Source organism: Labrus bergylta, chromosome 1 (assembly GCF_963930695.1).
Source record: "Labrus bergylta chromosome 1, fLabBer1.1, whole genome shotgun sequence".
Lineage (NCBI taxonomy): Eukaryota > Metazoa > Chordata > Actinopteri > Labriformes > Labridae > Labrus > Labrus bergylta.
Window position 1 is genome coordinate 3920736 of NC_089195.1, and position 24303 is coordinate 3945038.

The following is a 24303-nucleotide window of genomic DNA, read 5'->3' on the forward strand; positions in this document are numbered from 1 at the left end:
TTCACCAGACTTTGCTTTAGGGGCTATGTTCAGCTAAAACAGGCTCCATGTGCTTTGCTCACTGAAAGACAGAGACAACCATAACACAAGAGCACATCACATAACTTTTCCTATGACCCTCATAAAAACTATTTACCAGTTATTAATGGTTTTATTGACAACACCCATTATAATTATTGTACCATTTAACACTGCACTAGTCAATATTTTAGACAGTGTGCTAATTGACTGTATTATGTAGAAAGGGTCACATGTAGCAGCAAATTACCTTTCAGCTAATAGTCTGGGGTTTGGGTCGCAGTTCTTATTGCCCTCATGGGACTAGCTGTTTAAAACACACTTTACCCTAACTGTTCATTATCATTCTACAGACAGTGTTAACAACTGTTTATAACACACTGGAGTTCAAACTAAACTCGTATATAGCTTATATGTGGCTAAATAAGCACACACACTCTTTTCATTACTATTAACATCTTTACAAGAAGACAAAAATATGGTAAAATTGTATCGATAATGGTTAAAAAAAAAATGAATCATCCTAAAATTAACTGACACTGAAACTAAGAACTGCCGAGCTTTAAACAACAATGTGGTTAATTGCTTTAGAAGAAATAAGTATCTTATAAAAAGGTTTCTGGGTATCGCCACCTCAAATTCAATCACTATAAATTCAAATATTTTTCCCATGTAACTTCAGATCAAAATGAAATACAAACCTGTAACCTGCAGCAGACATGTAAGTGATTGAAGTTCCTGTGCAGGCTAAGCCATTGCTTTCCTAAAGGGAGAGAGGGGCCACAAACTAGGCCGTAGCGCTTCTATTAGACTCCTGCAGCTTTAAATTCAAATTATTCTAACTTTCCCCTTGGTTTCCACTTGTTTTCAAAGCGCAACCAGTGACGTAACTTCAATAACATAGTCAGAAATTTTGCATGTAAGCGAGCAGTCCTGGAGGAGAAACTCATTTATTTAGTTTGATTTAGTTTTCACCTTTCTGACCATGTACGCATGTGTCTGATCCTCTTTATGTAGAGGACCTCAATGTGGATTTCATCATTTGAGTTTCTCACACTTCAGGAATAACAAGGTCAATGCTAATACTTGCTGAAGCGCTTTTATAACAGCTTTCTCTTTTAATGCTTACAAAAAAAAAAAACACTCCACACCTTTTTACTTCAGTGCTGATACTGCTGGGTACAAACAATTAGGCATTTGCGGTTTCCCTCTAATAAGAATAACAGACGCACTACATTCCAGTCACAAAATAGTTTATACTGTAAGTCTGGGAGTCAAAAGTTGCACATAGATGAAAGACATACCTTTGTAGGTGTTCAACACATTTCCAATGAAGAAAAATGAAGGGAACGGCTTAATTTATCTGACACATGAAACATTCAGGGTGTCTCCACCAGAGAATGCCTGGGAAAGTCATTTGAAAATTAGCCACAAAGAAAAAATAATTAAGTAACTATGGGTCGTTCAGGTCCATCAAGATTATTTTTTTCCATCCCACGTTGCTTTAAAAAAACCCAAAATCTAAAGAAAAATAAATTTTATATAACTTATGAACTAAAAATAATCACGTAAGCCTGAAAATTATTTAAAAGAAAAGCTAAAATCAAATGGAATTTAAAATTGTGTGTAATGAGCTGCTTGTATCCTTTTCCTTTAAGACTCACCACCTGAGGCAACTTTTTAAAAAATCATTAAAATCAGTACCATTACATTATTACATTATTTTCAAAAAGAAGTAAGGTGACTGAAAAAACAAAACTATTATCTTATTCAAAGCCTTTCAGACATTTTGGAAAGCACCCCAGGATTACACAGAGCTTGATTTTAACAAAACAATTACCCTGGGAGTGGCACACTGAGCTGTCAGACAATGTTTATCGAGGAAGGGCAAGTACTGTATGTCAGACAGATGAACAAGTCGGGCTGTGTACTTACTGTTGTCACCGGCTGGTTGTGGGGTCAACAGAAGGACTGGTTGAAGGGGTGGAGGTATGTCTGGAAAGTGAGAAGGTAAACTGAGAAGAGGCGCAATCTCTCTTACCTGGCGACGTGTGATAAAGTGAAAACATGAACAACCCCAATTACATTGTCAGACCAGACTGTCACTTGAAAAAGAAGCATGTGCCAGCAAAGTTCTGCCGTTTTGTCAGATTTGTTGTTTTTTTCTGGGCGTTTTTTAAATGAATTGATAGGACAGCTGAAGAGGGACCGTAAAGGTGGGAAGGAAAGAGGGGGATAGACATGCATCACAGGGCCAAGGCCCAAATTCAGACCTGCAGCTGATGCTTCAAGGACTGCAGCCTTTGTATATGGGTCCCCTGCTCTAACAACTGAGCTAAACCAGTACCCTGGTACCCTGGTAGCAACAATACATTTCTCCTACCCTGTTTAGGTCCCCCTTGCAAAATCAGACTTTGTTCTATCTCTCATACAGAATTGAGTCTAAAAACAACTATTTCAAATGATGATGTTAATTTTGTGGAAAATTGACCTTTACTCTCTATTTCAGCCTTACAGCATACTGTTTCCCAAGCAACTTCACAGTTGAGGGCACAAACACAGTGCTGGAATATTGCAATCCAAGTCCTTGCTCAAATGTCAGGGATACAATCCAACATGTATATTGTGACCTTAGGCTCCTAGTCCTGACTTCAAAAATCAGTGAATCATGAAGTTCATGGATAGTTACCTTTTCCAAGCATCAAACAGGAAACACTAAACCAGGTGTAATGTAAACATGGAGTCTGGAGGTTGGAAGTCACGCACACACGATTCCATGCTTCCCCTGGCACCAATACTGCAAATGCACGGTGCAGACTTTCATTGTTACGCAGATGACACTCAACTCTATGCCCTGTTAAAATCTGCCCACTAGAAATTAAAGTTGTATATCAAAAAAAGTTTTACAGTTCAATGACTCCAAATCTGAAGTGCTAATTAGTACCTCCGCCCCCTAGTACTAGCTTGTCCTATCAAACAATGTTTGCTAGTGCCTTCAACATAGGGGCCAAATTTGACTTGGAGCTATCTTTTGATACCCAGGTAAACCTATGCATTCCTGCTTTGCTCAACTGAGACAACTAACCAAAATCTGATAATTCCTTTCCTTTCCCCAAGGACACTTGCATCAGGATGATATTATATTTGTTGTTGCGAGCAATCTGAACATTTATAGGGGGGTACATTGTGGTTTAAAAAAAGATACATGTTCAGATGGAGTTCCATCGATGCAGCCCACGATGCCAAGGAGGCCAGAGGTCTGGTGGAAATAATGTTTAATAAAAAGGCCGACGGCAGCTTAGTGCCAGTGATGGGCCTGACAGGTGGTGGACTTGTGGATGCCAATCATGTCTCCAGCACTGTTTTAAAAAGCACTGTTTGCAAAAAAAATGAAGTACTATCAGCATCTGCAGCATTGGTGATGGTGTTGCATTTCAGTCCGACACAAACTGTTAGTACGGTGACAGCTCTTCAGGCCCTCCTATAGAATCGAAACCTCTCAATCAGTTCCTCATCAACTATATGTCCAGTGGATTGATCCCTTACAATTCTCTCCCAACTAAATAACCGCTCATTGTAAAGCCTGTAAATTAGGTATGCCAACATTAACACTTTTCTCTTACTTGTGTCTAATGTTGTTGCGATAGTGAGGGCCAGGACTCCTGCCTAGGCGTAAGATTTACGACCGGTCTTAGTGAAGAGAAGGCTTAAGCCGTGCTGGTGCAGCGGTCGTGTCAGGTTGGACTTAGAACGGCAAGTTAAGACTGACTTAGCTTAAGACCAGGCGTTAACCCTGTAGGTGCAACGGGCCCCTGGTGACTTCGATAAACTCATACATTTCTTCCAGCCTTGGCTATTGTAATGGAGCTCAGCGTAAGTTCAGACAGGAAGACTGGTTATATTCTTTCACAAATTCATTCATCCTTTCACTTCAACCGAAACTACTTCCTCTGTCTACCTGCTCTGGTGATCAGCTCATAATGGCCGTTTATTCTTTAAGTAATTAACCAACCAGATTCGGGCACAACCTCTCTCAACCAATCATCCTGCTGCGGCAAAATGCTAAAACAGTTCTCTGTCTTCCACAGTCATTCTGTCATTTCAGGGCAACCGCTGCAACCCACCACCGCCCCAGTCACCTCCATTCCAGCTCAGCAGAGTCTAGATCTAGGCTCATCATAGCCTACAACCTCTTCACCACCACCAGTGTCTAGACTCCATAGGGGGGTATCCTATCCTGCTGTCGGCCTCATTACCCTTCCGAATACATGAAGTCGTCACGATGGAGTCTAATCCCCCAAAGACTTTGCACATTCAAATCTAAATTGTTGCAAATTTATTGTTAAATAGATAATTGTTCATTCTCAATTAAGTCTCTCCTGATTGAAATGCTCTTTGTTCCAGCATCAGCAAGTGTAACATCCAAAGACTGCAGTGTAGTTCAAAACGCTGTTTCTGGGCTTTCAATGCAAATAGCAAGAGAAGTGACCACATTCCATCTGTCCTTGCATGACTTCGCTGGCTTCCCATAATATCTGTGATATACTAACTCCAGTCCATATGAGCCTTAACGCTGCCTGAGATCCTCCTGGGCCCAACTAGCAGTTCTAAACTCGACTGTTCACAAAAGGGGGCTGAGCCTTTGCAGCTCGAGCCCCATAGCTGTGACACTCCCTGCAGGCAAACTCAGCGTCCTCTTTTCAAACGATTCTTAAAATTCACTTTTATCCGTTGGCTTTTCTTAACCACTGGCATTGTTGTGTATTTTTTTTTACCAGGCTTTTATGTTAAATTGATGTTGTTATTATTTACCGTAGAGAATAAAGAGTGTGTTGTGTACAGACTAACCCCGTGGATGTGAGCTCTATCTTAACTAGGCTTGTGCACTGGCCTTGCCGTCCTTGTCCTCTTTCTCTGCAGAATCTCCTTTCTGTTTCCCCTTATGTCTCTTTGTTGTTGGGATGAGGGGTTTCTTCTTTTTTGGGATCTAGTCCTCAAATTGGTAACAGGTGTCTTGTGTTTATTTGAAATACCTGTTTATTTGCCTGATTATGTGTTTTATTATTAGTCGATGCATGCATTTTTTTTTTTAAACAATTTTCTTTTTTTTATTAATTGTCAAACACTTTTTTTTAATGCTACATTAATAAAGTTATTACTATTATTTGTGAGATGGTGTCTGATTTGGTCCTCTAAAAGTCCTCCAGTGAACGGTGGCATAAACTGCATTTACCCTTGTTTATGTGCCAATGTAACTCTGGATTAACATTTACTTTGACTCCCGGTTTAATGTCCATGAACATGCAAAACAACTTTGGTTTAAGAGAGTTGTGTCATAATTCTTGTATTCCCTTAGTCATTTAATCCTTTGCACTTCCTAAAATATTCACAACAACAGCGTCAAACTAATGAGCTATTCAAACTATAATTCTATCTTGCAGTTATGAGATTATATTTAATCTTTTCTTTATGCTAAACAGTTTAAGCCTCTGAGTTGTTTGCCATTTGCCAATTATGATCATTTGATATATACAAGAAGCTTACCTAATGACACTTTGATTTTCCTTACGAGGTATTAACATGTCAGTACTTATCAATTCTTGGGAAAATTACTCAAGGATTAATGTGTCAATACCGCTATCATGCCAAAGGAAACACTGTCTTTGAAGACCTGATTGCAGGAGGTTATTATGAGAAAGGAGAAGTTTCATGGGAATTGGATTTCATTCAGTCTGAGTGATTGTCAGTATATTAAACAAGGCCGCTTGGCAGCTGCTATGAAAAGCTGCACAGTTGACTGGCATTTCTAAGATGATATCAGAAAGAGAGTTAATAGTTCGACCTTTCATCCTAGGTCTCAGTAACATCCAGGCTTTGGTCATCAAAATACAAAATACTTCACTTGAGCTATGTCACTTGAGTTAAAAGATGCTGACAGACTGGTCAGCATAGACCTGAATGATATCATCAAACAAAAACAAAGCATATCGTGGTCTTTATCTAAAAGAGAACTGCAGACCTCAGTCATTTGTTGTTTTTGAGTTTGTAGTGAATTCCTAGTTTCGTGTTTGGTTAGAAAATGCAATCGAAGCTTAAAATATTAGAATATTTCATCAAGGTCAAAAACTGTTTCTTTAAAGCAAATATACAAAATACTGCACTACAAAGAAAACCGTTTGATATTACATGTGAAATTCAACAATTAACCTGCTAACACACTAAATGTATAGGGGGAGCATGGTTTACTTTACTTGCTAAAACTAGCATGTGAGCATGGTCATTGTAAGAATACATGGCATGCTGATGTTGCTTTTATTTAACACAAATTGTGTTTGTGTAGCCTAATAATTCAATCCAGCGCTTAAAATGATCAAATGTTAGCTTAATAACACCCTTCACTTACAAGGCGAACAAGGTTGACTAACCACCTGACACCAGTAGGCCTACTATAAACATGTTAGCATGCTGAGGTTTGCAACAGGCTAAAATAAACATAGCTTATCCATTTTGTTGTTGTCAGGAAGGCTTATGGTTATTAGAAATAACATTTGGACAATTTCCTGATTGAGTTAACAAAATGGAGCACGGACTTGGTTTCATTTTATTTTTTTATGCTGAGTTTATATAGACAGTCTACAGGCCTAACACTGGTTAACCCTTGTAGCATATGCTACAGCCATCATTGAGACGAGTCCTGGTGGTAGTGGCGGGTTGCAGGGTTATGGGGTTTCTTTTTTGTATGGATTTTTATTTGGACACATGATGCTTATTTGCTATGTTAGCTTGATAATATATAACATTTATTTGGTCAATATTATAGGCTACCTGTTAAATGCAAGTTCCATGTTAACATGCCCATTGTAAGTTACAGGCTATAAAATTTAAGCTGTTCGATTTAGGCTAATATTTAGTCAGTGGTTTCGGTCAATTAAAAATTAACCACTGGCCTTATTCTGATTAATTTAAGACATTTTTCATTTGGTGTTGACTCAAGGGTAAAAGTAGGCTATCAATCAATAAATTACATCATTATCATGTATTTTGATGCAAGTTTGTAGAGTCAACATACCATGGGCGGTTCTAGGTAGGGGCCAACAGGTGCCAGTGCCCCTGTAACACTGAGCTTGGTCCCCCCTGTGGCCACCCCTCCAAAAGGAAGCGCCCTCTAATAACACATACACAGTATTTGACTCAACAACCGGACTCACAATCTAGTATTAAATACTCTTACTGAAACAAATATCAATCTATTATATTTTATGTTGTGTGCTATTATTTGGCATGATATATATATTTATTTTAAAGCGATCATCTTTGTCTATTTTTCACCTGGGTTTAATGTTCCCCTCTGACAAAACAAATGGCCCCAGTTTGGCCCCCCTCAGTGAAAGTGGTCTGGAACCGCCACTGCAACATACTGCCTTCTTATTTATTTTCTTCATGGATTCTTAATTAAAAGTGACAACTTCACAGAACAATAAAGCAGAAATGCGACCTGACAGCCGTTAAGGCTAAATATTGCGGGCAGTAAACCTGAAAGCCAGCCTCCCACGCCCTGTGGTCACACACCTGTGATGCTGCCGAACAGCATCTTTCCACCCACCTGTTCGGCCGCTCCCCCCCCCTCCCCCCGCCCTGGGAGGTGGCTATAAAACCCCGACGGTCCGCTTCAGCTCCATCTCCTCCACACCACACGCTGTGTTTGACAGGGTTTTCACTGCGAGCTGTACCTGAGTTAGAAGGAAAGTCACCATGACCATGTCCTACCGCCAATCTGCATTTTCCCTCTACTCTCTGCCCCCAACCACGGGCCCCAGGCGGTGTGCAAGCGTCTATGGCGGTTCAGGTGGGAACGTCAAGGTGTCTTACGCCTCCAACAGCTTCGGCTCTGGTTTTGACCTGTCAGGAGCCCTCGGAGGTGGCAGCAGCAACAACAATTTCAACATGTCTGGCAGTGAGAAACAGACCATGCAGAACCTCAATGATCGGCTGGCCTCCTATCTGGAAAAGGTGCGCTCCCTGGAGACCGCTAATGCGCAGCTGGAGCGTCAAATCCGCGAGTGGTACGACAAACAGACCCCCACCGTCAGGGACTACAGCAGGTACCAGGTGATCATCGAAGACCTGCGCAAAAAGGTAAGTCTTCCCCTTTACACAATTTTAACAATATCTAACCTAAGTCTAACCTTTATTTTACAACTGTAAAAATGTGTTTAGTAGGCTACTAAAATAAAAAATAAGTATTTATTGCTTTTGTCCCGATATCCAAACTCTTCATTTTACCTAAAGACAGTTTTTGATAATTTAATCTCTAGAACTGCTGTATTTATAATTTTTTATTTGAAACATTCTCAAATAGCAACAATTATTATTTGTATAATAAAAAAAAAAGCTTAAACGATCCAATAACTAAAGATGAATCATTCCATCAGGTGTATGAATTCAAAACTTCACCTCATATGGCCTCATGTAAGACCAAGGAGGTTAGAAAAAAGAGGACTGTACATGTCACTGAGTACATCCCATAGTGAACTGTTTATCTTGTACTTATTTCCCTTCAACACAGAGTCCTCATTCAAATAGAGTCTGCTAACTCAGTCTATAAAGTCGAATCAGTAGTTTTACTGTCATGTGCCCTCAGGGTGTGGATCATTGATCCCATGACACTGTGTTCTCATTCATCATAAAACATCAGACAGATATTTACCTTTATGAGAGAGGACTCTACCAGTAAAGCTTTTGTTTTGTTTTGTTATTTGTCTTACTTCTAGCTACACGCCTTGTTGGAAAATGTAAAAAGGATAACACTCAACAAGTTAATTTGGTTACAGTATGATGCCATCAATATTCAAAGTCAGGCATAAAGAACACTATTCTACTGATCATCAAAGGCAAAGTACCAGTCTAGTTTCTCAAACACACCTTTGTGCTTGTGCTATAAATGGAAGAAGGAACTACTGACAGTGCCCCCTTTTCTATTTTAGATCAGTCTTGCCACCCAGGACAATGCCAGGCTGATGCTGCAGATCGACAATGCCAGGCTGGCAGCAGAGGACTTCAGAATCAAGTGAGTGAAAAGGCTACATCAGACGTTTTCCGCCACCAACAATTGACATTGTTTTCATTAAAGTCATTACATATTTGCTTCCAGACTAAGTTGACATATCGTCACCGGGGTGTAACGGTCAACACAATGATTAAAGTGGTGAAACTGGTTTTGGCTTCACCTCTTTTTTTCCTTTTGTTGTTAGTAACAGTAATTGAGCAGATACAGCAGTTTAAATGTGCATTTCTTTCAACAGGTATGAAAATGAGCTGGCAGTGCGCACTTCAGTGGAGGGAGACATCATGGGACTGCGCAAGGTCCTGGATGACCTGACTATGTCCCGGTCTGACCTGGAGATGCAGGTTGAGGGTCTCAAGGAGGAGCTGGTCTTCCTGAAGAAGAATCATAAAGAGGTGAGTGTAGAAGAATAGGTTTGGCAAGTGTAAGGAATCGTACTATCTCAGCAAGCTTGTTTCCTATCCAAATTCATTTTAAAAGTACTATTGTCAAAGATAGCAAAAAGATTAAACAGGTCTTATCGATAAATCCATGGTTTCATTTTCTGCTCTGGAAAACAATAAATCATGTTTTTTGGACATTGTTTTTCATGAACAGAGGGAAATATGACTATGAGTTGTGTATCTCAAAGTTGGTGCTGCTGACAGCCCCAGGATGCTTCCAAAAATGATAGCTCAACTGATAATAATATAATATTAGATCAACTGATAGTATGTTGTAAGACACAGTATAACAGCAGAACTAGTCAAAAGACTACTTAAGACAATGAAGTGTTTGACAATGTCTATCAATTTAAAATGTGCTAATATAAGATAGCATAAACTAAACAATTAAAAGCTCTTGGGTCATAAAGCCCAACAATTTAACAGAAATTGTGATTTTTCAAATATTCCTCTTCAAATGTTGTCTGATCCTCTCTGTGTCATTTTTTCTTTTTTTCTCTCTATACTTTGCTTTTATCTTTGACATTACCTAACGATGACTCTTTTTTTTCCCAATCTGTAGGAACTTGCAGCCATGCGCAACCATTTGAATACCAGCTCTGTGAACGTGGAGGTGGACGCCGCACCTCAGGATGACATGTCCAAGACCCTGGATGCTCTCAGAGCTCAGTATGAGGGTATTGCTGAAAAGAACCGCCGTGAGATGGAGGCATGGTACAAGGCCAAGGTGAGGTGAACATAGGAAATGTTTAACCCTATAAAGCTGTGCTCATCTTCCATAAAACTGACTATCAAAAACTGGATGAATACATGATGTCAACCTTTTTTTCCTATCTTGCAGTTTGATGAACTGAACAAGCAGTTGGTGACCAGCACAGAGACCCTCCAGTCCTCCAAAAGTGAGATCAACGACCTGAAGAGGACCCTGCAGGCCCTGCAGATTGAACTACAGTCCCAGTTGAGCCTGGTAATTCAAACGCATATGTCCATAATGATTTATTTTCTGCACGTACCAGTTTCAAAACCTGTTGCACTTCTCAAAATCAAGTGTGTCATTTCTGAGTTGTACACCACGCATACTATAGTAACATGTCTGACTACATGTTTGACTATCCACACTATAAATAGCCTCTTAGACATTACACTTGTCAGTCATCATTTGTTTATGCTTGCACACTTTTTTTTAACCTGAGGCAACTTTAGTCGGGAGAAGAAAAATAAAAAAAGTAATAAGTGCTCAATTAACCCTCGCATCTCCTCCATTTTTTTTTTCTCCCTGTGAAGAAATCTGCTTTGGAGGGCCAGCTTGAAGAGACAGAGTCCCGCTACAGCCTTCAGATGAGCCAGCTCCAGCTCATGGTCGACAGACTGGAGAATGAGCTGAGTAATATGAGGGCAGACATCGAGAAGCAATCCGCTGAATACCAAATGCTACTCGATATCAAGACGAGGCTGGAGCTGGAGATCGCTGAGTACAGGAGGTTGCTGGATGGAGGAGATGTCAAGTAAGGGAGATTTCTGTTACAAAATGTACCGCTTTACATTAGTACATTTATCAGGTAAATGTCTGTTTTAGGATTTACTCTTAATAGCTTTATTACTTAGAGCAAAACTAAAAAACCTCAATACCATCTCCTTACCGATATGATGCCAAACAAAAGAACATTAGCTTAGCTTAGCATTAAGTTAGGAAACACTGGGAAATAGGTAGTTTGGCTCTCTGCAAAAGTAATAAAATCAGCACATTTAATGATCACTAAAAAAAATCAAGATATGTGTAAATTGTAGACTTTGAGGTGCTAGAAGGTATTTATTTATTTTTATTTTATTCCCCAGTTCTTTGCATGAGGGTGGATAACAATATTTCCTAAATGCTCACATTTCTTTTGATATTTGAATGCAACAAACTCAACTTTTGTCTCCCCACAGGTCTACTGTTACAACGACTACAACCTTCAAAGAAGTAGAAGTTGTCAAACGTAAGTTTACTTACACACTAGGCATTGGCATGTTCATTGATGTCAATATTCAAGTACTCTCATTACCATAGAAACGAGTAATTGATAACTTGCCAATTATAGGGGCGCTGGTGGCGCAGTGGTTGGTGCGTGCGCCCCATGTGTGGAGGCTTTGCTCCTCCAGACGGGCAGCCCAGGTTCAAATCCCACCTGTGGCTCCTTTCCTGCACGTCATTCCCCACTCACTCTCTCTCCCTGATTTCTGACTCTATCCACCGTCCTATCTCTCCATTAAAGGCACAAAAAGCCCAAAAATAATAATATATTTTTTTTAAACTTACAAATTATAAATATATTTTTGAGTCAGACACGATTCAACTCCTGAGCAGCTGCTTTGAAGTGGCCAGCTATATTTTTTAGCAGTGTGCCGCTCATCAGTTCTTCTTCTCCACACATTGGTATCATCACATAGACGTGTGCTAACAGGGCTCAGTATCTTACTAGTAATTCTACGAGTGTAAGCCCAATTATCTTGCACTACACATTATCGTCTTTTGGTCAAAATACTTCCAGACATCACTTTCCCTGTTCATGGCTCACGTTGTGCATGTAACGCTAACTTAGTTGAGCTATGTAGCCTCACACAATGTGCGTGCAGGTGCTTCATTAGTGAAACTTTTGCCAATAATGACGTCAACAAGTACTCAAGTGCTCATACCCTTACCTAATGAGCACTTTACCTTTTAGCTCTTAGCTTGTATAACTTTAGGATGTTAAATATTATCTTCTATTTTTTTGCAGCCAAACCAGTCATTTCCCAGAGGAGAAGGGTGGTGATCGAGGAGATTGTTGATGGAAAAGTGGTGAGCCGTACAGAAGACGTGGACACAGAGATCCTCTCAAAGTAGACGGACAGTATACCAACAGATCCAAGCCAAATTACAAAACAAAACAAAACAAAATTCAGATATGTTTATGTCTCCCAACATCTTAAAGGTGCTGATAGTTTGATGTTTTCTTTTTTCATAAAACAAGATTAAATGAACGCTTTTAAATTTGTAGGCAGATTATTGTCTGTGCCTAAATGATATTTGTTTGGATTTCACTCCAAACTGAATATCCAGCCCAAACTGCATCCTGAAATACCACTTTCACACACTAGATGGCACTTGGAGTCAAGAGTTAGGTCACATAGTATAAAGGTAATGGAGATTCATTCTGAATCACTTCATAATAATGCTTGCTTCTCATGTTAAAGGTGTTTTGGGTATTATTTTGAAAGCAGTGTGACTGCTGTGACCTCTTTCTCTAAATTAAATCACACTTATCTTTAAAAAAAATCATGTGTCCTGCTGTGTTAGGGATTATTGCATCTTTATTTTTATTTTCTGAAGAGAATAAACATCTGTCTTCCATTTGATTCATTTGCTTTGTCTTTGTTTAGAAGATTATAAAAAAAAGCTGCTGTGGTGTTATTTAAACACTCAGAGGGATTTGCTTTATCTGATTATTTTCATTCTCTGCGGTATTGCTTTTGACATCATGAAGATGCTTTTATGTGATCCACTATTTAAAATAATATATTTGGTGTGCTGCAATGGCTCATTGTTCTCAAAAGAATATTAACATAGGACATGAATTGGACAAGCTGTGTTTTTCTCTTCATTCACTTTAGGGACCAAAGAGATGGAATAAATGTTTTCTCTAATAAATGAAAAGTTTGAGTGGTGTGTTTTAATAAACACACCACTGCTTTATCAAAGTTACTCAGGGGTTGTTGCATCCACCCCCGGGGGGGGACTGTTCAGAGAGTTGGCTCAGGAAAAGGCAAGACTTTTGTTTTGTTCTTCTTCCAGAGTGATGAAAATATAATCATTTCACATTTTATTTTTCAGTTGCAGGACTTACTCTAAAAACTATAATTGTACATCAAAGTAGTTAAACATGCCTTTTCCATGCAGCATTTAAAAAAATCCAGGCTTGCATGAATACCATTTTGTACTTTTAGAATAACTGTTTGTGGCCCACAGTGATTTATATTTATAACATCTGTGAGCGAGCAGACTTTAAGAAAAAAAACGAAGTTTCACACTCTTCCCATCTTTCTTACTCATATACATGCACTCCCTTACATGGTCTGGTATGACCACAGGTTAGTTAACGTTAGTAAAAGTAAGCCTAATTTTCTCCCTAACCTAACACGTTTTTAGACTATATGACTCTAATGCACTTCTGCTACCACAGCACAGTTTATGACTTTTACTATAATCCATTAATTATAACATCTCACTACAAGAGTTTCACAGCCCTAGTTTAACTTACAAACATGATGTGGGTCTGTGAGATGTTACAAAGGTGTCTAGCCTGCAGTCGCAATCTTTCTACCACTAGATGTCGGTACATTCACATTTATTCAGCTTTTCTGTTTAAGGCGAGTCACAAGTTCTTGTATCAAAGCAAAGTCACTTTACTTAATGATCAAGAAGTGAGCAAGGTATAGAAAATGTTTTATGTCTTTAGTGATTACAAACTAATCCAAAAATTCACTGACTGTGACTTAATTAAACTTTTGCTTATATCTGAGCATTACCTACAATATTCAAGACAAACATGTCAACAATTATTCTGAATTTAAAGATTCATCGTTAGCTCCATAACAGCTTTTTAACCTCTACTTTCAATTTTAATTCTGGTATTTTATTTATCTTGTGATTTCTTGAAAATAACAATATTTTGTAAATCACATTAAGCTCTCACTATATTGTGGATTATGATCCCTTTCCGCCCAAAACAACTTTCACAATTCTCCATAATCGACATTTTTTAATCAGAAATACTTTCTCAATCATTAATTCATATAAATGTTTATTTTGAAAAGAGGTTCAATGCCGCTTTTATCCAGTAGAGGGCTCACCTACCTGAAGTACTACTTTTGTTTGTCATTTCTGTCATTATTTCTGTCCTACATTATTGTTATGCTTTCCAGGGCAAGTCTTTCTATTTTCTCTCTCCTCAAAGAACGAGACAACATTCATCGTGGAAAAGGTGAAATATGCACAGGCTGGTAAAAATGTGTTTTGCCTGTCTTAGAGGAATGCAATACTTAAATGCAGCCTCAAAGGTATTTATGTAGATTTCCATACAGCATACATATTCTTTGTGTGTTGAGCATTATTCACATATAAGATAGTTATGATTTAGTTTCACTAGAGTCAAAGGTCATTTTAATTTACTCTGTACCTGGGAAGACATGAATGTGGGAAAATGTTCAAACATGGCTCAATTTCAAGGATAGGAAGGGCAATAATCCCCTCCACAACTCTAGGAACAATAGAAACTTGGTGTCCATTGGCTTAACATTTCACATTCATAAACGTATCTTTAATAGCATTACCTTATATTGATTTAAAAAATACAAAATGTAAATTCAGAGGCTTTGAAGCCAAATCCTCCTTCAGACAGCGCTCAGTGTTTATTTATAGTCTCAGGTCTGCAGAGATCCGCTTTGCCTTAAAACGACTCTGTCACTAGGAGCTGGTGGTCCCTAGTCACGACTTAAATGATGACAAAATTCTGCACCACGGGAAGCTGACGTCACCGCTGTACAGTCACCTCCTCGGTGACGTCACTTGCTTGACGGAGGCTGGGGTTAATGCCATCTACTGGATAGAGTCAGCCACTCACACGGCATTACGTCATCCGGGAGAAACCGGTGCCAGCTGCGGGTCGGTATAGCCTGAGAGTCTGATGTGAATGCAAAACGAGATGAGAGGGAAGGCGAGAGGGAGGGGGGGGTCTGTTGTAACTGAGACGATTAAAGAGTCAGAATCCCTTCTATAAGATATGAAGGATTTATTGGGTTAAACTTACTTAATCATGTCAAAAGTAGTAACATCAGTTCAAAATACTTTGAGTTAAAGATAACAAAGTGCACGACAAAAGATGTACTCAACAATTGCCTAAAGGCAGAATAACTACAAAGGGATACATAATGGTACATCATGATTTATAAAAGTACACAGGATTTAAAAAGTAATAGGCTAATACATGAAGAAATGTAGTCAGGTTGAGAAAAAGCAGTAGCTATAGACAAGAAGAATAGCAAAAACAATGGATTTTACATATTATATAGGATTTATAGAGTTTTCAAATGTGGTTCATAGACTCACCTTAGCCTACAGGGAGGTGTTTAATTGAGCCTAAACTGTGTTATAATTAGTGTTAATGGGTTAATGTTAACATGATGTGTTGGGTCCAAGTCGAAATAAATGAGTCACAGCATGAATCAAATGCTTCTTTTTTTTGGGCACAATTGTGTCTATTTCATCCTGTAATGTAATGTCCCTGAGAAAAAAGTCTTCAAGCATGCAGCCAAGTGAAACTGAGTTATAGACAAAACATTAAATACATACATGCTAAATAAAAGCGACAAAAATGCATTTTATCTAAATTACAGATGTAAAACAGCACCTGGGAAATGCTTAACAAAATAAAATTTAAAAAGTGCGGGAAACTGAGGTTTGTTTTCTATTGTTTACTAAGTTTGTTTGCATAGATGCCTTAAAATCAAACAAGGAGAACATTTTTGAGAACAGATTTTCTAATCGCAGGAACAATGAGGAAAATAAAACCTGTATAGTGCTGTTTAGAGAGGCTGCTGTCCATGGTGCTGAAATCGACTGAATGTATGGTTCTAGGACAAACTATGAGAAAGTGTCCCCTTTTATTAAATCAGGCTTTTGGCTTGGGATTTATTTTACTGGGAAACCCCCCCCAAAAATCCAACTATCGCGAGATATTAAGGTTTGTCCACTCCAGAACTTTGTGTGCTGTTTGGTTCGCCTGTGTGTGAGTGAGAGAGAGAGATAGTGTGTTGTTGAATGTGTTTGTTTGTGTGTGTGTGTGTGTGTGTGTGTGTGTGTGTGTGTGTGTGTGTGTGTGTGTGTGTATGTGTGTGTGTGTGTGTGTGTGTGTGTGTGTGTGTGTGTGTGTGTGTGTGTGTGTGTGTGTGAGAGAGAGAAAGAGAGAGAGAGAGAGTGTGTATTTGATCACAGGGGTGAGTGAGTGTATTTTCAGTATAAAAAGCTGTGCTTGCCTGTGATGATGGTGAGGAGTGAGGACCCCATTCTCACATGAGTAAGCGCGCCTCCGCTAAAAGAGGAGAGCAGGGAGTAGGTCTGCATTCCCATTGACTGAGAGAGAGAGGGAGAAGAGAGCGAGCGAGAGAAAGAGAGAGAGAGAGAGAGAGAGAGAGAGAAGCATCACGGACTCCGCCTATACCGCCCCAACATCCAGCTCCAGTCCGACGGCGGCGGAGGCACCACAGAGCAGCAGAGTGATCCCCTACAGCTCGACTCAACTCCCGGCGTCAAAAAAAAGCGGAAATGGGCTGTCAGTGAATCCGGGCGGTGGAGGGGAGAGGCGGGCAGCCGGGGGGTGGGGGGGAACGACGAGACAAGAGAGCGGTGGGAGAAACAGCCAGAGAGAACAAACAAAAGCACAATCGAGGGTGCCTGCAACCATGAGCGGCTTGCACTATTCGCCGGAGCTGCTGCGGCTGCCGCTGCCGCTCTGCACGACGCGGACCAGGTCGTGAGGTGTGGCTCGGAAACGCTCCGGGGAACCTTGTCAGCCGAAACGACTCGCCGAGGAGGAGCAGGAGGAGGTGGGGTGGTGGTGGAAAATATGTCCGCCTCGGTGGGGCCCCAGGGTGGCCCTCGCCCACCCACCGCGCCGCCATCCATGCCGGATCTGCCGGACCTGAGTCATCTCACCGAGGAGGAGAGGAAGATCATCATGGGTGTGATGGCTCGGCAGAAGGAGGAAGAAGATAAAGAACAAGCCATGCTTAAGTAAGGGCAGCAATTTTCTTCTTTTTTTACGTGGAAGTTACGCTTACAACAACGTAATTCCGGTTCGAAAACCGTCCCTTTTACACCCATTATAACCAGTGCTACCAGCATCACACACACCCATCACATCAGGTAACCATTAGCCGACGCATCTTTTATGTTCTACCATCACTCTGGCACTTCTAGGCTCGCCTTCAACACAATTTGATGGGATCACCTAAAGGTTTTCACCAACGTAAGGCTACGTAGAGCAAAAAAAAAAGATGTGTCTCCAAAACAGCTCAACACCGTCACAAGTCCGGCTGGTATAGTCTCATGAGCTTTGATTCTGCTGAAATCAATCTATAAATGAAAACATGTATACAATCACAGTCAATGAAGATGACCCGAAACAGGGTCAAACGTGTTACAGGTGTAGACAGGACCTTGTGGATGGGGTGTGACAGTGCTGCTGGTAAGGGGAGAGAGAGAGAAAATTGGATGGGAGGGGGTGCTGCTGGTGATGAATCATAGCATTTTTCCATCCCTCACCCACTCGTTTTTCATCAATGGGGACTGCACCCCATCCCTCAGTTTACACATCCAACTGCGCTCTGATTTTACGCACGCTGGCTGGAGTGGCTTTCTTTTTTTTTTTTTGCAAAAGCGGAGTGATTGTGTATGCGTGTGTGAGAACAAAAAGAAAGATCGCTTTGTTAATAATGGCAACATCAGTTGACATTATAGCTCAGAGGCCTGGAGCGACACAAACCGTTTTATAACCCCGACAGTCGGATCGTGGTGGAGGTTGGTGTGTACGCTCATTTTTTTGCTCCCCCCCGACGGAAGAAGGAAGATGGGGTGTGGTTAGAATTCTTAGTAGGCCTAAACCGGACACGATACAGATGAGAAAATGCACCTGAATTATCCTCATGCCCCGTACACTCAAATAGGCAACCAGTCGCAGAATAGAAAACACGGGCTGTGTAACAATACAAATAAGCCTGAAAGATATTTGTGTTTGTTATTGAGGGTCTGGCTGTGTGTGCTACAGCTGCCTCCAACAAAAGCCTTGGTTATCGAGCACTTTGATGTCTCAGGGGGTTTTCATTCCAAGCGACAGCCAGTCTACAGACAGTGTGTCCACACCTGCAACCGGCATGTGAGGATGTTGTCTCGCTGTGTAGCAGGTGTGCAGCATCCTAAAGCATCAGCAGCACTCTGGCTAGCTTCTATTCTAATGGCTGTTTTCATTTCCTGCTTGCAGCCTGAAGGGGATGCTGGGTGAGAGCTGCGTTGAGGCCCCTTGAGAGGAAGTGATGTATTTAATGTTCCATGAGGCACAGGGCTCAGGTTCAGTCAATAATGGCTTCATCATCTGGCTAATCATTGATGGGGAGCAGCAGGAATATGAGAGAATGGCTTGTGAGCAGTAGGCAGTCTTGAGTGTTTGCTACCGTGTATTTTGCAAGATTTTGATGCAAGATGCGGACTGGATAGGCAGAGAGCAACTGAGTAATAATCAACTTATTATACACCATGCACAAACAAATAATAAAGACTGTATTGCAGTTTGTTATGAACAACTTGTCCTGTGTCCTGGAAGTCAAAATGAAAAACTAATGTTTTTGTCAATGGAGGCTGATAGCTTTGAAGGTATAGCAAATTGGCCAATCAGTGGCAAAAAGCAGCATTTTTTGTGAACATCCTTTTTGTACTCATTAGTCATTAATACCTCTTATGTTGAGTTTTTAGCCTTGAATCCAACCAAGGTTAGATACCTATATAACAAAGACATTTTTGGTCTGATCCAGATGCCAGTGCAAACCATTTAAATGTATCATGTTAACTTTTCATTGATCATTGTGTTTGAATCTAATTTGAACCTTTGGTTAATCATAGAGCATCATGTGTTAAGAAAAAACACTCTTCAGGCTTAAATTGGTTACATCACCATTACCAGATTCTGAAAAAACCCCAGTTCTTCTTGATAATCGTCAACGAAACTAGATGTGGTTCCACACCTGTGAATCATTCTTCACAGCAAATGTCCATAAATTAAAAAATAAAAAGGCCGGTTGGGCTTATTGGTTTGACAGATGGAGAAACAGTCGATCAACTGAAGTTTCTAATTAGCCACTGAGCTACATTAACAACAGAAAAAAGTCAAACACATGACCATTTTTGTACAGTTTGACACAAGTTGACATAAAGAAATAACAAACTGACCCTTGTGTTTTTGTTGAATGTTTGTGATGCTTACAGTAACTAAGAAGTACAGGAGCATCTGTGTCAGACAGAAATCAGTAAACTTGAACATAACTACTGGCTGAATAAATGTATCAAAACAAATCTGAAATTTAGTCTGACTATCTTCATAAAAACTTCAGGCAAGCCGCTTAAATACCGAAAGTGCGTACCTTAATTAACAAAACTTATAGTGATTCACCAATTTGTTGTTTTAATGCACTCATACTATCCAAGTTCTTTCATAATTTATTTCAAATTTTGCCAAAAGTATGTACCCATCTTATAAAAATGAAGGAACTAAAACATCTTTGTGGCTGATTTAACATGAATAAATCAGCCAACAATTCTTTCCCCCAACAATGAATCCTCCAATCCAAATATGACATTTAAGTACCTTGTGACAGGGCCGTCTACCTGGTCAGCACTGTCCAATCAAGTTGCAGCGTTCCCCGAGCAGCTGGCAGAGATAAGGTTGTACTCATATTTGCTGAGTTTAACCTCCAGCAGGAGAAAGGTCCTGATGTGTGACTGAACCAAAACACCTGCTACATGGTTGATCATTTGCTCATGGTCAGGCTTGTGAGAGGGTCAGCACCTGGGCTTTCCCCTCACTCATTCACACCCCTAACGACCACTTTGTCCATGTCTAATACACTATACACTTTACAGACTCCATCCATTGACTTGCTAAACCTCCATTGACTTCCTAATCCAGAGGATGTGAGAGTGGAGCTGTCATGATGTGGGGAGTGAGCGAAACGCTGAGCACAGCAGCTACTGGCCGTCCTGACGCTGTGGTGACTTTAAAGTCCTCCTCCTCCTCCTCGCACTGCTGGAAGTCTTTTTCTCTCTACACTTCAAAACTTCTCTGTGAGCTTCTGAGGTTTCCAAAATTGTAAATATAGAAATAATATGTAAAATATTGATGTGCTGAGCAGAGAGGTTGTAGACATTTGGGACGGGGATGGAGGCACAACACAGAGCCTTAAGGTTTGGGGAAGGGGGCGGGGGGGCGGGGGGGGGGGTTAATCGAGGCTCCCACTTGTGTTGATGTTAGGCTTGTTGGTAGTACTACTCTCCGACTTCACGGGAACTCACATCTGGCTGCAGTGTTGTTTTCTGACACTGATCAAATTCTTTAAAGGGGAAGCCTATTATTTTAAAACATGGCCCCCATTTTTACATATTTTAGACTAAATGACTAATGGGTACTAAAAGTTTGCAGAATTGCTAGATTGTTAGCTGATGGGTTATATGGCTGCGATCTTTAATGAAAATGCATTCACTAAAACTGTTGGTTTTTGCCACTGACAGCTCATGTTGTTAGATGATTCATTTTCTTGAATAAAAAAAGATGAAGCTGTTATGTCCCTCACCACCAGATTCCATTAAAAAAACATAAACTTTACCTCTCAGAACACTGAATTTTCTGGTCTGCTGCCGTCTTGTCAAATTTGTTTGTGTGTCGTCTGTTTGATCTGAGCTAATTATTTAAAACTCAAAGTCACACAACATTGCAAAACAAGCTAACTGGTTGCTGCTGCACTAGATTAAAACCTCTTGTGTCCTATTGTAAAAAAAGTACTGCTTTTGTTAATGGAGTTTGGTTTTACAGAGAGCATCATTACGTCTGTTTCTTGGTTTGAAACAGGCTATATCCTCAACGAAAAAAACATTGTATCTCTCCAATTTCATGTAAACTTTATTCAACAACCTGAGCCTGTAAGTTCTGAAACAAAAGACCTTAAGCTTTGTATTTGATTTGGCGCTTTTCTCTGAAGGATTGTGTTGCTGCCATTGCTGTTTTTGTGGCTGACAGCGGGAGAAATCTGCTGAGGCAATTGCAAACTTTTTTTTTTTTACCTGTTGGTCAATTAGCACCCAAATAATGGAAAACAAGTGTTAGGTTGAGAACATTTCTGAGGTATATGGTGCAGTGGGAGGTGGAGATTGGCTGCGGTGTGTTGCTTGACACCAGATGGACAGAAAAAAATCAGGACCTGGGGCACAGAAGGAGGAAGAGGAGGGAGGATTTAGAGGTTTTAAGGATTAGAGTGAGGCAATGATGGAAAAAAAGGGGAGACATAAACACACACACACACACACACACACACACACACACACACACACACACACACACACACACACACACACACGGCTAATCTCTTTACCAGGGCTCCCCAAGGCTCCAGGCTATAGGGTGCATCTAGAGGGCAGCAAAGCCCCCATCCCTGTGTGCTGTCTGATATGGCTGCTACTGTCCACCAAGTGGTCAACTGTAGTCCTCAGGCAAGGTCAAGAGTAGGCTTTTTATTTAACAGGAGAAGCAGTCTGAATTATGTTTTTCAATGTGTTTCTGATGGTGGTTGATTCTAAACCCCCTCATCCCCCCTCAAAGCTGTCAATCAGTCTTTCTTAACAATAAATCAAAATGATTACATGTCATGTGACAGGACTGCTTGTAGGCATGGACCCACAGTGAATTGTTAGTTGACTCCACAGTTCCTCTAGGGAGCATATTAGCTACTTTAAGTTGTGTCCGCTTAGACATTCAACTAAAGGACACTAGACAGCACATAAAGAACACACAATGGCAGAAATATGGAATAACATCTGGAACTTATATTATTTTCATAATAAGACAACATACTAGATGATGCTATAAAACAAGAAGTCTGTCAAAAAAAAAGAAAGGAGGGCAGTTTTGAACACAGAACACATATTTGTTGTTTTCACACATGCACAAAACTTCAACTTCAAATAACTTTATTTATCTGTTAGGAGCTTCAGTTGTGTAAAAGAGTGAATCAGTGCGCATAAATTCACTCACACGCATCTGAAAATGTCCTCAATCATGTTTTGGCTGAGCTGCATGTGTTTATGTGAAATGGCAAAATTTTTCACCCAAACTTTACCCTGATGTTTTCCTGCCAGCCTGCTAGTTAAATATCTGTGTTAAGTCATGGGGTGAGCAGATATTTGAATGTGAACGCATCAGGTAATACATGGCTAGAATAACAACATTGCACAGAATCACTAATTTTTACTTAGAAGATGACAAATAAAAAATAAAAACTGTATATATATATATATTAAAAAAAACTATTTATATCGGCAAATATCAGAGAGAAAATTAGACTGTACAGATAGTTACATGATGTGCTAATATCGACTGTCGATTTATCTGTCGAGCTCTAAATGGAGATGATAATATTTCCTGTACAAAAGTTTGTACAGGAAAAGCTGAAAACAGTTTCTATAACCAGGAAGCTTGAACATAAAAGCTGGTATCAAATCAAGCTAACAGATCTAGTCTCTAGACTAAAAGGAAGATTCCCACTGAACCCTCTTTTGTTATCTTTCAGTTAACATAAAAAGAAACGTTTTCCTGTGCAGTTTTAAGAGTTTCAAGATTTCTGCGTGGAAAAATTCTAATGTTGAATTATGAATCCGTTCTGAAAATAGCACACACATGGAGGCAGTTCCTGAAATATTAAAATATTCAGTTCACTGGCTGCTGTTGATGTACTCAGCTTTTTTCTTGTTAACCTGTTTCTGGGTTTTTTTACCTACTGTTGACTTCCACTAAATGAAGAGGAAATGTACTTTATACATGCACGTACATGTGTGACATGGCATGTATCTGATCACATATTCTAATCTAAAAGATTGTGTATGCACTCATTGGTTCATATATCTACCTTCACGTACACACAGCCTCTACATAGGTTGAACCACTTTTGATCAGCAGCACACACAATGCAGCACAAACCCAGATGGTGTTGCTGTTTTCTCAGCCTGTGGATGAAAGCTTGCAGATGGAAGGGACACTCTTGCGGAGACAGAATGCCTTTGTCACTGTACAGTTTGTCCTGTTGCTTTGCAGCCAGCCAAACACTATTTTTTCCAGACAGCTGGAGAGAGTGTGAAGCCATGAGCTCCATATGTATGTGCTTGTGTGTGTACGTGTGTACGTGTGTACGTATGTGTGTGTGTGTGTGTGTGTGTGTGTGTGTGTATGGGACCGTCACACTTTGTCTTTTAATTAAAAGAACTCAGAGGCTGTCGAGTGTGTCTGCAACACCTGGAGGAATGGAAACCAGTGGAGGGTGGGGGGATGAGGGGGTTGTGGGGGTACTGCTTTGTGCGAATTCTTGTGAGTTTTTCTGACACATCTGTCATCTTTGCTGCATGATGTCTTAAAAAGCTGCATTGTATGTTTGCTTTTCAGTTTTTTTGTAAAATGAACAAAAAAAAAACCACTGCAGGTGCACTTTTCAGTCAGCACACATGTTCACGTGTGAGTGTGTCAGCACATATTTCTGTGTGTTCTTACTTTAGGCCAAGAAGTGAGTTTTGAAGCTTGAAATGGATGCTTCAACCTGTGGAAGTAATTTCAAGCAGAACTGATTAACAAACACAACCCTTTTGTACACAATGGCATTAACATCATTATTAATATTTTTTGCGCAATGTTTCTGTTTGGAGAACGTGACTAATATATTCGTTGCGTGATATTATCATGCCAATACGTGCCTATCCCTGATTTATGTGTTTGCGTTCATGTTGTCTAATATTGATTCTGTATTTCACATGTAGTTTTATTTTATCTCGTGAGCTCGTTACATATTTTATTTATTCTTCTGTGCAGCACTTTGGTCAACTGTGGTTGTTTTAAAGTTGGATTGGATTGGAATATGAAAAGCAGTGTCAAACTTTCCCTGACTCCATGGTTTGCA

General features: G+C 40.1%; 2 protein-coding genes across 13 annotated transcripts in view; both read left to right on the plus strand.

Annotated features, from left to right (window-relative positions):
• Positions 1-7688: 7688 nt before the first annotated feature.
• On the plus strand, positions 7689-12903 carry krt97 (keratin 97). Its single transcript, XM_020652325.3, has 8 exons — positions 7689-8154; positions 9003-9085; positions 9321-9477; positions 10088-10252; positions 10367-10492; positions 10810-11030; positions 11455-11504; positions 12285-12903. The coding sequence occupies exons 1-8, from the start codon at positions 7771-7773 to the stop codon at positions 12389-12391; spliced, it is 1293 nt and encodes a 430-aa protein (XP_020507981.1). The 5' UTR covers positions 7689-7770; the 3' UTR covers positions 12392-12903.
• Positions 12904-15403: 2500 nt separating this feature from the next.
• rims1b (regulating synaptic membrane exocytosis 1b) overlaps positions 15404-24303 on the plus strand; it is a 91224-nt gene continuing 82324 nt past the window's right edge. For 3 of the 12 annotated variants that reach the window (XM_065965790.1, XM_065965759.1, XM_065965826.1), the window contains exon 1: positions 15414-17335. In XM_065965790.1, the coding sequence (XP_065821862.1) occupies positions 17169-17335 (167 nt within the window). In that variant the 5' untranslated portion in view covers positions 15414-17168. Of the gene's footprint in view, positions 17336-24303 lie in introns of all 12 variants that reach the window. The other 9 variants (XM_020652311.3, XM_065965508.1, XM_065965562.1 and 6 more) reach the window with 6 other exon arrangements.